We start from the raw sequence: 13,799 nt of genomic DNA on the forward strand, positions 1-13,799 counted from the left end.
AAGGACCTGGAAGTTCTGCAGCCGCTTTTTGCAGGCAGTAAGACACTTGTGACAAAATATGTGACTACTCATCAGCCAAGCTGCAGGAGACATTCCCGTTTCCCACATCCATGTCATGGATGGCTGCTGCTTGCTGGCTGAGGCATGCAGAAGAAGCCCTGCGCTTGGTCTGCAGAGCTTCCAGTGCTGCCCCTGTGCACCTACACATTTAGTTGGTGTTTCTCATCTCAGTGAGACAATTTAGTGTTATTTGTTCCCAAATATGAAATAAGAAATTTGCAGCTACAGCCCTGAAAGGCTGTATTCCAGCTCCCTGCTCCTCCATCCAAGTCCTCTCTCTGCTGTTCCCTGTCCCACTCATCAGGCATGGCTAGCATATAAGGAACTTTCCCATTTTCAGTTACACACTATTTTCTGGCAAACTGCTACTTCATTGCGGTGTGGTGATGTCAAACATACACTCAAACCTAAAGGGGAAGATGTTTTCTCTCTGCCCAAGGACACTCACAAAGAGCAGACAGCAGTGAGTGCCCCAGCTGGATGGGTGTGGGAGCCCAAGGAGCCAACGTGCATCTGGCCTCCAGCAAGCCTCCTCTGCCTCATCTTTCCATCTCAGAGAGGGGAGGTAGTGCTATTCATTATCCCATTTCACCCTAGGAAAACTGTTACCAAGATTGGTATGGTACTTACACAATACAGATACTAGAACAGTCCTGTAAAAGGCCTCGAAGAAATGACTGGCCTTACTTGTTGCACCAAATGCAGTAACCAACACAGGATCACTAATGTAAAATGACATGGAATAATGCTGCTGACTTATTTTATTTCTTAAGCATGCCCTGGATATCCTCGCCAATACAAATTTAAAAAGAAAAAAAAAAAAAAACCCACTAGTACATGATGATATAATTAAAATGTAATAGTATGATTAAAGCATCTCCCTGATGGAAGTGTGATCTTACAGACACTTTCTGAACTTTGAACATTTTGGTACAGCCCAGGTTTTCTCTGCAAGAGCATCTCAGGTGGGACTGGCATGATAACCTCACAGGGGCCTGGGCACCCAGTGATCCTTCAGAGGTAGAATCACAGCATTAAGGTTGGAAAAGACCACTAAGATCACTTAGTCCAAACATCAACCCATCCCCACCACATCCAATGAACACTCAGTGCCACATCTACAGGTTTCTTGAACATGTCCAGGGATGGTGACTCCACCACTTCCCTGAGCAGCCTATTCCAATGAATAAACACACATTCCGAGAAGAAATTCTTCCCAACATCTGTGCAGAGCACTCACTGCACATCCTGGCTTGTGAGTTGATGGATCTGTAAGATATGGCACAGGGAGGCGTAAAAAGAGATGGATTAATTTACAACTTTTTTTGTTAGCTTTTCTTGTTTTTCCCCCATTATTTCCCTCTGTCATGGCACGCTCTGCACTCCCCAGCTCACGGCTAGCTTTAATTTATTCTCAATCTTTTGGCTATTAAAGAAAAAAAGAAAAAGAATCAAACTTTGCAAAAAAATTAAGCAGGAAACCCACTTGTGTTCATGTGTAACAATTATTTTCAGCTGTGTAATTTTTTTCAATAGAGTTAATAACCTACTTATTCTACCTGTTTTTAGTATAGTCTCATCACAAAACTCTCATGGTGTGCTCAGTGTGGAAAGTCAGCTGAGATGCTATAATGATGTCGAAATGAAATGCTGTCAGCGCAAATCCACAAAATGACATAACGATGTCAGAAATGAAAGGGAATCATAGCAGAGTGTGTTCCAGCATCGCTCAAAAATTTGCTAGAGGAAAGGGTGCCACCATTTGGGGACAATGTTTGTTATGACAGAAATTCTCAAACAGCTTAAAAGGGAACCTGCGTTTGCCAGCCACATCACTTTTTAATCCAACAGATTTATCGAGAAGTTGTGTTAATTTCCTCTATAAATATCTCTGTGAGTACAACGCTGCTTTGTGTGGTACAAAGTGGTTTTTAAGTAGTCATAACTCCATGTTTCTTCCAAAATGGAATAGGAAGGATTGTTTCGTTGTTCACTTAAAGAAACGGGCACTGCTCCTTTGAGAGAAGGAAGAAGAAAATCCCCCTTTGGTGATCTTCCCTGAGGAAATACACACCACAGTGCTGCCACACTCTCCCAGATAAAGAGTTAAGGTCCATTCCCCTGTCTATTTGTTCTGCTTCATGGTGGTAACAAGTCCCAAAAAACTCCAACACCCTCTGAGAAAGGATCTATATTTTGCAACTGGTCACATTCAAATTAAATAGTTCGCAGGAATGCAGCCATAATGTTAGCACTCGGACTGTGTTTACAACAGCATCCACGGGCATCCTAAACAGTTGACAACGTTCTTGGTGTCAGCAGTAGATACACAGCTGCCTCGTGATGCCTCTCCCAGGAAAGCACAAGTCTTCCTTATGAGGCGTGACTGAGAGAGCCAGCATTGTTTAGTCTTGAGAATGAGACCATAGAGCTTTCTACAAGTGCCTGAAAGGAAGTTGTGGCAAGATGGACATTGGTCTCTTCTCCCATGAAAGTAGTGATAGGACCAGAAGGAATGGCCTCAAGTGCCAGGGAAGATTCAGGTTGGATGTTTGGAAAAGCTTCTCCGAAACAGTGGTCAGGCACTGGAATGAGCTGCCCAGGAAGGAAGGAGAGTCACCGACCAAGAAACATTTAGATGTTGTACTGAGGGACATGGTGAGTGGGAAATATTGGTGGTAGGTGGATGGTTAGACTGGATGATCTTGGATGTCTTTTCCTGCCTTGGTGATTCTATGATACTGTGATTCCCCTCAACACATTTATTTTTCTCCACCTCAACCATGGGAGCAGAGCGTCTGTGCTCAGAGCTGGGACTTGACTTTTGGGTGACAAATTTAGGTGAGCTGCACTCTGTGTTAATGAAACTTGCTGAGAAGTTGTAACAGCCTATATTGATGCTCAAGGGTACAACCTTCTCAAAAAAAAAAAAAAAGAAAAAGAAAAAAGAAAGAAAGAAAGAAAAGAAAAAAGAAAAAGAAAAAGAAAAAGAAAAAGAAAAAGAAAAAGAAAAAGAAAAAGAAAAAGAAAAAGAAAAAGAAAAAGAAAAAGAAAAAGAAAAAGAAAAAGAAAAAGAAAAAGAAAAAGAAAAAGAAGAAGAAAAAGAAAAAGAAAAAGAAAAAGAAAAAGAAAAAGAAAAAGAAAAAGAAAAAGAAAAAGTTGCCTAATGTTTCAGTTGATTGGAGGAATTTCTGAAAGCTCCTATCTGCTTTAGGGGCTCACACTCTCTTCTCCAGAGCCAAGTTTAAATAACAAAGTGGGTTTAGATGAGTTATTTTCATACAAAGTTGTCTTTTAACAAAATCTGTAAACTTGGTCAGTGTAAGATAGTCCATGACTTTACTAGAGAGGATTTTTCTTCAACTGTTCATGAGACAAAACAATATGGAAGTCTAAGAACTCCACACTGATATTTCAAAACATATTTTCATTCTGCGATTGTAAAGTGTTTTACATTTCCTTTATACAGAACTGAAGACCTTAAAGAAAAGTCAAAGCTGAAGTACAACACTTAATTTCAAGTCAAGAAAAATGTATGTTTTATATGATCTAAAAAGCCCATCACTGTTGCTAAATTCTGCAACACTGAATAAATACTGAGTGATCATGCCAAATAAGTTTTTTAAAGATCCATTAGACTTTCCATTGAAACAAAATCCTACCCAGACTGCCCAAACCGCTTTAAAAGTAGTGATCTCTTATCACCAATGGCTGAAAATTGAAAGTCACATCAATAATTTCAAGTGATTTTTCTACAATGATTTTTTAACCCTACCCTGCTCTACAGTGATTTTTTTTACCTGACTGCGCTCTAGAAATGGTGTTAGGAAAAACTTCAATTTATTTCTAAGAAGACATTCAAGCAGATTAAACCTCCTCAGGAAATTTTTGAGGTTGGTGTGGATTTTGACTAGGTAATATCTTTCAGATATCTGCAGTTCTGACAAAATACAATCATTTGATTGGAATAAATTATTAAGCTTTCATTTGTGTGAAATTTGCTCCCAAAAGCAGTAAAGAAAGTGCAAAATAATATTTCACATTATGGCTAAATGCATTTTAAAGCTTCTCAATTAAAACCTGGATTTGTTTAGGGAAGGTTGAATATTCTTGTTTTCCTTCTATAAACAAGATTTTCACTGAAATGAATGCTCAGAGGTCTTCTGCACACTCATATATTTAAAAAGTAAGTCTATTACTATGTCAAATGTGTCTCACTGGAAAAAGCTATTGACTATTCCATTCTCTTGCTTTAATTTTCCACTGCTCTTGTAGTTGGAATACTCCAGGTGGGTACTGTGCGTGCTCCTGATTATGCTGTGTTACACAGCAGGGAAACCTCTTATCTCAGACTGGTTGCCTAGTTGAGAAAAAAAACACATTTAAGGTAGTAAACACAGCTGTGGAAGAAGTATTTTCTATTTCCTTGCTGTTTGTTTTAATGTACTAAAATGACATAATTATGGAAGTTTGCAAAAATGCCAAAATGTAAAACACAATAATAATGCTGTGTATGTTTTCTATTACAGTTTATGTGTCTTCAGATGTAGCTCTAAAGAGTCCAAGAAAATCTTCAGAAGTGCGTTTTATGCTTTGCGCTCTGTTTTGCCATGATAAATAAAGCACAGAATTTCAGAGAAAAGGGAATTTAGAAATAAACCGGTGGTTGTGCTGGCATTAAGGAGTGTTCAAGTCTTGTTCCTGCCGCTTTCATGCCAGCTTGGAGTTTCTGGCTTGAAGATTTTTGTTTCTATTGTTTCCTCTCAGACTCTGTGCAAACTCTTTAAAGATAGGAAATTTGCAGATCTGTGAAAAAAAAAAAAAAAAAAAAAAAAAAAAAAAAAAAAAAAACAAAGAATAGAGTTTTTGTAAATCTAGCCACCACGACTTCATCTGAAGAAAATGAAATCTGAACTCTGAAAGAGGACAATGCCTTTTATTTATTTTTTTCAGCTTACAAAGAAATAGAGTAATGCAATCTCTTTTATTTCCTATTCAAATGAGGCTGAAGTGTTTTCTTCTGTGGCATGTAAATTCTGCTTTGCAAAGAATTCGGAGCACACACATTGTATGTGCCGAGAGCACCGGGCTTATATTGGATGAGTAAACAGCACTATAATGTAACAATTTAGACTAGATATTAGGAATAAATTCTTTACTGTGGGGCTGGTGAGACACTGGAACATGTTGCCCAGCAAGGCTGTGGATGTCCCTTCCCTTGGAAGCATTCAAGGCCAGGCTGGATGGGGCTTTGAGCAACCTGGTCTAGTGAGAGGTTGGAACAAGATGATCTTAATGGTCTCCTCCAACTCAAACCATTCTATCATTCTATGATTCTATGATTACAAACACAAAATGTGCAGAAGTCAGTGATTGTCACTTTTATTTTGACTTCCAGAAGTTAATGCTGAGCACCCAACAGGGAGCTCTGCTCCCCCCGAAACCACTCTCCCGCCACCAATAGCACACCAAAAGAAGCACCAGGCTTTGGTAGAGATCCTCAGTGCAAACTTTGCCCGTAAAAGCCTACAACTCTCCCCCCTGAAACTCTGTGGAAGGTAACGCTAACAACATCCTGGCCGATCTGGTCTTAGAAGTGTCCAGTTTTTATACCAAGATTTTGAGAACACAAAGGACTCCTGAAGTTTTGCTGAATGCAGCTGGGAAGCCTCACGCTGGCACCAGCAGGTCCTTGGATCACACTGCACCCTCCTTTCACTCGGCCCAGAACCCTCACTGTGTTGCCCAGAATTGTTGTGAGGTGACTGTCTCCCTTCATAACTGCTGCACACTATCCAACTGCTCTTCCAAAACCAGAAAGGGGAATTGCTGGCCCTTGTGTAACACTGCAGCAAAGCCCAGGATAACCCGGGAGAGATGGCCTGCTAAAGCCAGCAGTTCTCCTGTTGGCTTTAGTGGAACTTGGAGGAGCTCTGTTGGTCATGACAGGTAACTCTCACCAGCAGGCAGGTTCCCCACCTTCCTTACACCTTCTTGTAAAGAGCCCTAGTGTTCACCAACAGCTCTTCAAGAGATGGCAAGTCCCAAAAACAAATGTAGGCATCATCACATGCCCATTGTGACTGAGGGAGTCTGCAGTCAGAGCAATGTCACATTAACCATGCATGACTCTTGTGGCAGCATATGAGAAAAAAAAAAGAAAAAAAAGTGCATTTTTTCAGAAAACTGGTGAAAATGTTACTAAAAACTACACAAATTTGAAGGCCAGAAATGAGCACAGAAGTCATTTGCTCAAAATAAGCCATACAACCTTATCTACTAATTTCTGCGTTGTTCTTCTATTATGTGCTTGCTCCAAAGACCTGACCTGGAGAAGCAGTCCATCTCCATGAGAAAGTATGTGTCAGAAGGAAGCCACCATAACCCTTTGTTTTTTTTTCCAAAGGTTGATTTACCCTTTTAGTAAGAGGAAAGAAAAAAAGATAAAATGTGTCCCATTCCTTGTCCAAAAGCATTTTCAGCTAAAGGTTTTTCATGAAAATCCTTCTGTAGGTGTTCATCCAGGTGGTATTTTACCGCGCAGCACTTGCCTGCCTTAAAATAGGGAGTGATTCTTAAGAAAAATACCTTATTTCTCTGTCCCATGCCAAGGCATTTTCCTAATAATAAAAGAACTAGAGGGCTCACAGAAGCACAAATGACACAGCCCCAAGAGCTATTTTTCAGTCACCAGCTAGAGAGCGTTGTGATGAAGAAATCCGAGCTGAAGAAGAAAATAACCTCCGTTTTTCCAATAAATGAACATCTTCACAAGAATGTAAAACGAGTGTTAAAGCAGAGCATCCTGATGTTTCTTCCAGCAGGGCCTCTTACAGGGACAAAGATGTAATTCAGGCAGGGAGAGAAAGTCTTTTCCACTGTGCTTATGGCAACGGCAGTGCCCTTCCTGAGCCCCTAGAGCAGGCAGCACGAGCTCTGCACTGAGCACCGCACTGACAGGCAGTGTCCCTGCAGGGCTGCTCCCAGCTACAGGCAAAGGGAAAGGCTCCCTGTGCTTCCTGAGGAGACAGCATTCAGATTATGGCAGCACACATTTCAGTGAGGGATGGATAAGCCATGGAAGGAGATGAAATGAAATAATATAGCACTGAAACTGCAATCACAGGGAAAGTCTTGTATGTATTCATTATTTAAAAAAAAAAAAAAGACTGAGTAGGAGAGGCACGAAAAGAGATGTGATTTTGCTGTTTTGATCTTTAACCTGCAAGGTGTCCTGACTCCTTGTTGAATGCTACTTCTCACACTCGCCTTCTGAGCAGTCTCACTGCTGTGTTTTATCACTGCATCGATTTGTAGGCTTTAATGCTGCCTGATTTGTGCTGATTGCCTTTGAATCTAGCACTAAACATCCTGAGAGCTTTGCCAAACACTGCCATCATCCCCAGTTCTGTCCAGGTCTAAACTATAAAAGTTTGGTCGACCTCTGCAGGATAACAAGGTATTAGAGACTTATGAAAAGAACAAAATGACAACAGTAAGCTTCACTCCCGAGGTTTCAAGGGGAGATCCATGAGCTGTGGCCCTTTCAAAAGCCTTCTGCCAGCAAACGTGCCCTGCTCTACTCCACCGACAGCAGAGCGAAAGGGATGGCAGCCCTGGGAAGCTTGGGTGCTTTGATCACTCATCTTTTAACGGGCATGTCGGTGACCTGGGAAAGCATTCCTACGGCACCGGGATGCAAAGGGATTTATCTAACCATCTGAAGTCCCACAGAGCAGCAGCCCTGCTCCTGTCTGAGGCCGAGGAGTGAGTTATGGCTGAAGGAGAAGTGACAGGCGGCGAGAATAAGCAGAGCGAGATGAATCAGCCCTCCTCCTCCTCAAGGGGTAACTGCCTGCGGCTGCCCGGAGCTGAAAGCTGCCGCAATAAATTTTCAGGCCTGAAAAGATCATTGCAGTCACCCAGCCCAGCTGTCCATCCCCGCAGGATGCCGGATTTCCTGGAGTCCTTCCTCCTGCAGGCCTTGGAGCTGCAGGCAGCTCTTCAGTCCCCCTCTGCTCATCCTCTCACTCTTCATGGCCATGCCAGGCCTAGGCCAGACAGCCCCCAGCAGCCCCACAGCAGCTCTGAAAATGCAGCCAATGCAAGCATCATCTTGGGAGCTTCCCCACTGGCCTCCATGGCCTCAGAGAGGTCAGTGGCCTTACTCCATGGTGTGAGACAAGGGCTGGAGGTGGGAAGGGGCCTCTGGATGGGCCTCGCCTTGCCGCCCAGCCCAGATGATGTCTGCTTTCCCATAAAAAAGGGCCTGTGTGTGCTGAGCTGAACTGCCATTTGGGGAAAGCAGGTGGGAGCATGAGCTCCTTATGTCAGCACCCGGGCCAGTCACAAACACAACTTTCACAGAGTCTGTTAAAGGGCAAATTCCAGTTCTGTCGGAACTAAGGATTCCTAGGCCACGGTTTTTCTGTGCAGCATAAGGTTTGGGGCAGGCTGAGCCCAGCGAGCCCAGACCACATACACCCAGCAGCAGCCATGCCCGGGTGGCAGAAAGTGATCTGCCTTCAGGGCAGGGAAGGGGAACACAGGAGCCCAACAGATCCTGTCCTCAGAGTGCCAGAGTACCTGAGTGCCCCTTCCTTCCTGACCCCACAGTGCTGCTGAAACCCCAACAGAAAGTCTCACACTCGACCTGGATTTTCTGCCACGTTTATTTCTCCTCCCTGCTCCCAGTTCTCTTTTATTTTTCCCCCCAAATCCTTTCCTGCATTCTCTCCTTTCACCACAGCCCTGTGACACTGGCACTCACTGCCCCTCATCGCCGTGTGCATCTGCCCCTTCCCTGCACTGAACACGACGAGATTTTTGCTTTGAAGCAGACCGCATTTGTTTCCACCCTCAGGCAAGGCACGAGGACGTTCAGCCCCTTTGCCCCCCCCCCCCCCGCTTTGGAACTGCCCTTGGGTACAGAGCGCAAAGCCTGGAGCAGTGCACTGGAAGGAAGCCCTCCGTTGTCCAAATTCTTGGGAAATCTCCATTTTCTGCTGCTGTAAAACATGAGTTAATCCATGTTTCCACTGTGGAGGGTTTTTTTTTTTTTTCCTTTTTTCTTTTTTTTCTTTTTTTTTTTTTTTAAGGGGGAGGGGGGGGGAATTCCTTTCATTCTTTGCCAGCAATTTCCATGGAAATACAGTTTCCAGCAAAACTTTGTGCCCGAGCTAGAATATTTTCTCCAGAAAGTAAAAGATTTTTCTCTGAACAATTGAAAGATTGCATCCAAAAGTCTGAGAGGCTTCATCTGAAATACTTCGCTCGCTGGCTGCAAACAAAGCCCCGAGGGGCGCGGGGACGAAAACGCTCCGAGAACCATTCGGGTTCCCAGGCGGGGGGCACCGCGCCGCGGGGCGCTCCCACGCCGCCACGGGAAGGGCGGTGCCGAGGGACAGCCCGCAGCCCGGCCCCGTCCCGCGGTGGGCTCCGAGCCCTCCACTCGGGGCCGGGGCTCGGCGCCCCGCTCCCGGCCTTCCCCCGCGCCGCCTCCGCGGCATCTCCCCGGCGCGGGCGGGAACAATCGCCGCGTTGTCCGGCGGCGGCTCCCGCGCTCCGCTCTCCGTGCCCTGCGGGGACAGCGCTGGCGGGGCCGCCCGGCTCCGCGCCCGCCGCCGCCGCTCAGTCTGGGCCCGGAGGGGACGGGCGGCGGCGGCGGGGCGGGGGGGCCGCAGGTAGCGCGGCGCCGCTCCCACGCGCGGCCGCAGCGTGGCGCTATTGTCACGGGCACGGCCGAGCCGCGCTCCGCTCCGGGACTGAGAGCGGGTGAGCGCGGGGCCCCCCGGCCCGGCCCGGCCCGACCCGAAATGGCGCAGCGGGCGCGGGGCCCCGGCGCGGCTCGGGGAGCGTGTGTGGGGAACAAAGCGGGCATTGTGGGGAGGAAAGCAGGGGCCGGCTGTTTCTGAAAACGCGCTCTCCCCACCGGATGTGTTAAATAAAAACCGCTGGGGAAAAAAACAGCGGAAAGTCAGGAAAATCGGGTTCGGGCCGGGTGGCGTGGGGGGCTGAAAGCTCGCGAGTGCGGGGGGCTGTGTGGTCTCGGATGGGACTGCTGAGGCTGCGGATGCCTTAAAAATAATTTGGGGGGAGGGGGGTTATATCTGGAGGATTTTTCCTTTTTTTACTTGAATATCCAACACTTTTCTCTCTGCTTTGACTCGGAATAGAACAAGAGCAAAGTTTTGGTGCTGCTGTTCCAGTCCCCAAATCCCAAATCCCAGCTCCTCTCCTCCCCGCGCTCAGACGGCACCGTCCTGCCCGGACGTGTCGGAGTGCAGTGCCCTGGAATTTATGACAGCGCACAGATTTCCCCCCGAACCCCCCCTCGCTCTCCCCTCTTCGTGTGTTTCAATGCGAATTGGGAGCTTTCATAAACACGAAAACGCTCCTGGAGCTTCACGGACCCCCCCAGGCCCCCGAGCATAGTGCTGCGAGGGGACCGGAGCATTCGTGGGAGGCCGGGGGGTTCCGTGGGACGTTCTCCATCTCGAAGCCGTTCGGTCACCGCCGTACGGTTAGGACGTAGCTGTCGGTATTCACTTGAAAAGAGCTTGAATGGGACTTCCCCCCCCCCCCTTTTTTTTTTTTTTTTTTTTTTTTTTAAAGCCAAAGCTTTGTTGTGCTAAACTAGTTGGACGAGTTAGGGTGTCGCTGCTCCCGATTGCTCTGGCCAATGGAACCCGATCCACCCTGCTGTGCGTAAGAGCGCAATTAAGGATTTAACCAAGCCTATGCTGCGCCCCAGCCAGCAGTCTGCCGCAGCCGCCGCGCTGAGCCGCCTCCCCCGGCCATGTCCGCCTGAGCCCGGCGATCCGCGCTATGACAGCAGTGTTTGACAGAAGGGTCCCCAACATCAGGTCCTCCGACTTCCAGCCGCCTTTCCAGAGCGCCGCAGCCATGCACCACCCGTCCCAGGAATCTCCCACTTTACCCGAGTCCTCGGCTACGGATTCCGACTACTACAGCCCGACGGGGGCGGCCCCGCACGGCTACTGCTCGCCTACCTCGGCTTCCTACGGCAAAGCGCTCAACCCCTACCAGTACCAGTACGGCATGAACGGCTCCGCCGGCACCTACCCCGCCAAAGCCTACGCGGACTACGGCTACGGCAGCCCCTACCACCAGTACGGAGGCGCCTACGGCCGCGGGCAAAGCTCCGCGGGGCAACCAGGTGAGAGCGGGGTGAGGGACGCGGGGACGGGGCTTCCGCGGCCGCGAGGAAAATAGAAAAATAATAATAAATGAACGATAGAAAATAATAAACGAACAAAAAAAATAAAGAAACCTTTGAAAATTAAGAAAGAAAGAAAGAAAAATTTTTAAAAGTGGAACCCCGCGTCCACTTTTCCCAGCTCAAACCCCGTCGGAAAGGGCTCCGGGGAGAGGCGGCCGTCGGTCAGCCTCAACCGGGCCCCGCTGCTGCCTTCCCCCTCCGCGGGACGGGAGCACGGCCGGCTCGTGGTGCGCTGCGGAGGCGAGAAGAGCTGCCGTCCCCGTTCGGGGAGGGGGGGAGCGGAGCGGGGTCGGGGGGTTGTGCCAGCGCTCTGCGTTGCCTCTTTGTAAGAAAAGATATATTAAGAAATACAAAGGAGGATAGGTGGAGGTAAAGAAGTAAGGAAATAACGAGAGCAAGCCGAGCGCTCGGCGCTTGGTTCGGGACGAGAGCGGCCGCGGCGGAGCTCTGGACGCGGTGCGGTGCCGGAGCGGTGCGGAGGAGCGAGCGCCGGCCGGGCCGGGTCGGGCCCTTCCCTTCCCTTCCCTTCCCTTCCCTTCCCTTCCCTTCCCTTCCCTTCCCTTCCCTTCCCTTCCCTTCCCTTCCCTTCCCTTCCCTTCCCTTCCCTTCCCTTCCCTTCCCCTGCCCTCCCTCCCGGCGGAACACGGGGAGCCGGGGCCGCGCGTGGGGCTCCCGCAGCGCCCTCCCTGCGGGGAGCCCGGCGGGCAGGGAGGGAGCGGCCCCCGGCGCGGGCGGCCCGGGGGGAGCCGCGGGGGCCCGTCGGGACGGCGCCGCCGCCCGGCCCGCGCCTTAACGTCTGCGTGTGTGTCTCTCTCCCGCCCTTGCGCCCGTGCAGAGAAGGAGGTGGCGGAGCCCGAGGTGAGGATGGTGAACGGCAAGCCAAAGAAAGTGCGCAAACCGCGGACTATTTATTCCAGCTTTCAGCTGGCGGCGTTGCAGAGGAGGTTCCAGAAGACCCAGTACCTCGCCCTGCCCGAGCGGGCCGAGCTGGCCGCCTCGCTGGGACTCACGCAGACGCAGGTACGCGGCTCGGGGCGCTGCGAGGCGGGGCGGGGCGGGGGGGTCCCGCTGCGATCTCTGCTGCCCGCGCCCGGTCCTGACCGTGTGGGTTTCCCTCCGCTCTCCCCCTCTCGCAGGTGAAAATCTGGTTCCAGAACAAAAGGTCCAAGATCAAGAAGATCATGAAGAACGGGGAGATGCCCCCGGAGCACAGCCCCAGCTCCAGCGACCCCATGGCCTGCAACTCCCCGCAGTCGCCGGCGGTGTGGGAACCTCAGGGCTCATCGCGTTCCCTCGGCCACCACGGGCACGGGCACCCGCCCGCCGCCAACCCGTCCCCCGGCAGCTACCTGGAGAGCCCCTCGGCCTGGTACCCCGCCGCCAGCCCCCTCGGCTCCCACCTGCAGCCCCACGGCTCCCTACAGCACCCCTTGGCTCTGCCCTCCGGGACGATCTACTGAGGGCCGAACCCTTCTGCTTCTTTTGTATTCCGCTCCCTGGACTCCTGTGTTTTACTGTTAAGGAATAATAAGGAAAGGAATGCGTATGGGGGATTCTTAAAGGGAAGCGAAACAAACGACAACAACAACAACAAAAAGGTTAAAATGTGTAAAGCTTGTGCATGTAACTTATTGCATTTCAAAGGAACCCTTTTTTATACCGTGCGGACGTTTTTCGGCTCAGCTGTGGACACTGTCAATGGTGCCTTGAAATCTATGACCTCAACTTTTCCAGAGACTTTTTTTCAATGTTATTTTAACCCTTGTAAATAACTGTAGATAGAGGAATTAAACTGTATATTCTGAATAAAATAAAATTATTTCGACCACGAGAAGCGTTCCCAAATATCACCCCTTCTGGAAAAAAAAAAAAAAAAAAAAAAAAAAGCCCCAGATGCGGACGGAGAGGCACTTTGCGGGGCCGGAGGGGAGAGAAGGGCAAAACGAGGGCCTCGCTCACCGCGTTCCTGCGGGTTCCTCCATCGCAGGGATTCTCACCGCTGTATCTGCGTGCGCGGGGCGGGACATCCCCGGGCCCCGCGGGGTGGGATGGCGGCGGCGGAAAGATGGAGGACAGCCGGGATGCGCGGCGACATCCCGATGCCGGGCGCGGCGGGGCCGAGGGAGGATCCCCGCCGTGCTGTGCCCGGTCCGTGGCGCGCAACGGGAAGGCGGCCGTGCGGCGAGGCCGGGGGCCGCGAGCCGGGAGCGGTGCGGCGGGGCAGGACTTCCCGGGGCGCTGCGGGCGGTCCCGGCTTTAGGATTTATAGGGAGCGACTGTCGAGCCGCTCGGCTTTGTCTCTTCGGCCAAATTCCATCTGCTTCAAAAAAAATCGAATTAAATGAAAAAAAAAAAAATCCCGACTTTTTTATTTTCTTCCTCCTGTTTAGCTTTAGTCAAGCAGTATTCTTTTCATTATTACTGTTCTGTTTGGAACCTGTAGCCAGAACTTCCCCTTTTTTCCCCGAGATTTCTCGCCCCGGCCCCCGAGGTAGCA

At 49.4% G+C, this 13,799-nt stretch overlaps 1 protein-coding gene across 1 annotated transcript; it reads left to right on the forward strand.

The window, feature by feature from the left end:
- The first annotated feature begins 10,686 nt into the window (after positions 1-10,686).
- DLX5 (distal-less homeobox 5) lies at positions 10,687-13,118 on the forward strand. The gene is made up of 3 exons (XM_031614441.2): positions 10,687-11,239; positions 12,138-12,322; positions 12,439-13,118. The coding sequence occupies exons 1-3, from the start codon at positions 10,888-10,890 to the stop codon at positions 12,760-12,762; spliced, it is 861 nt and encodes a 286-aa protein (XP_031470301.1). The 5' UTR covers positions 10,687-10,887; the 3' UTR covers positions 12,763-13,118.
- The last annotated feature ends 681 nt before the right edge of the window (positions 13,119-13,799 follow it).

Source organism: Phasianus colchicus, chromosome 6 (assembly GCF_987193195.1).
Source record: "Phasianus colchicus chromosome 6, bPhaCol1.hap1.1, whole genome shotgun sequence".
Classification (NCBI taxonomy): domain Eukaryota; kingdom Metazoa; phylum Chordata; class Aves; order Galliformes; family Phasianidae; genus Phasianus; species Phasianus colchicus.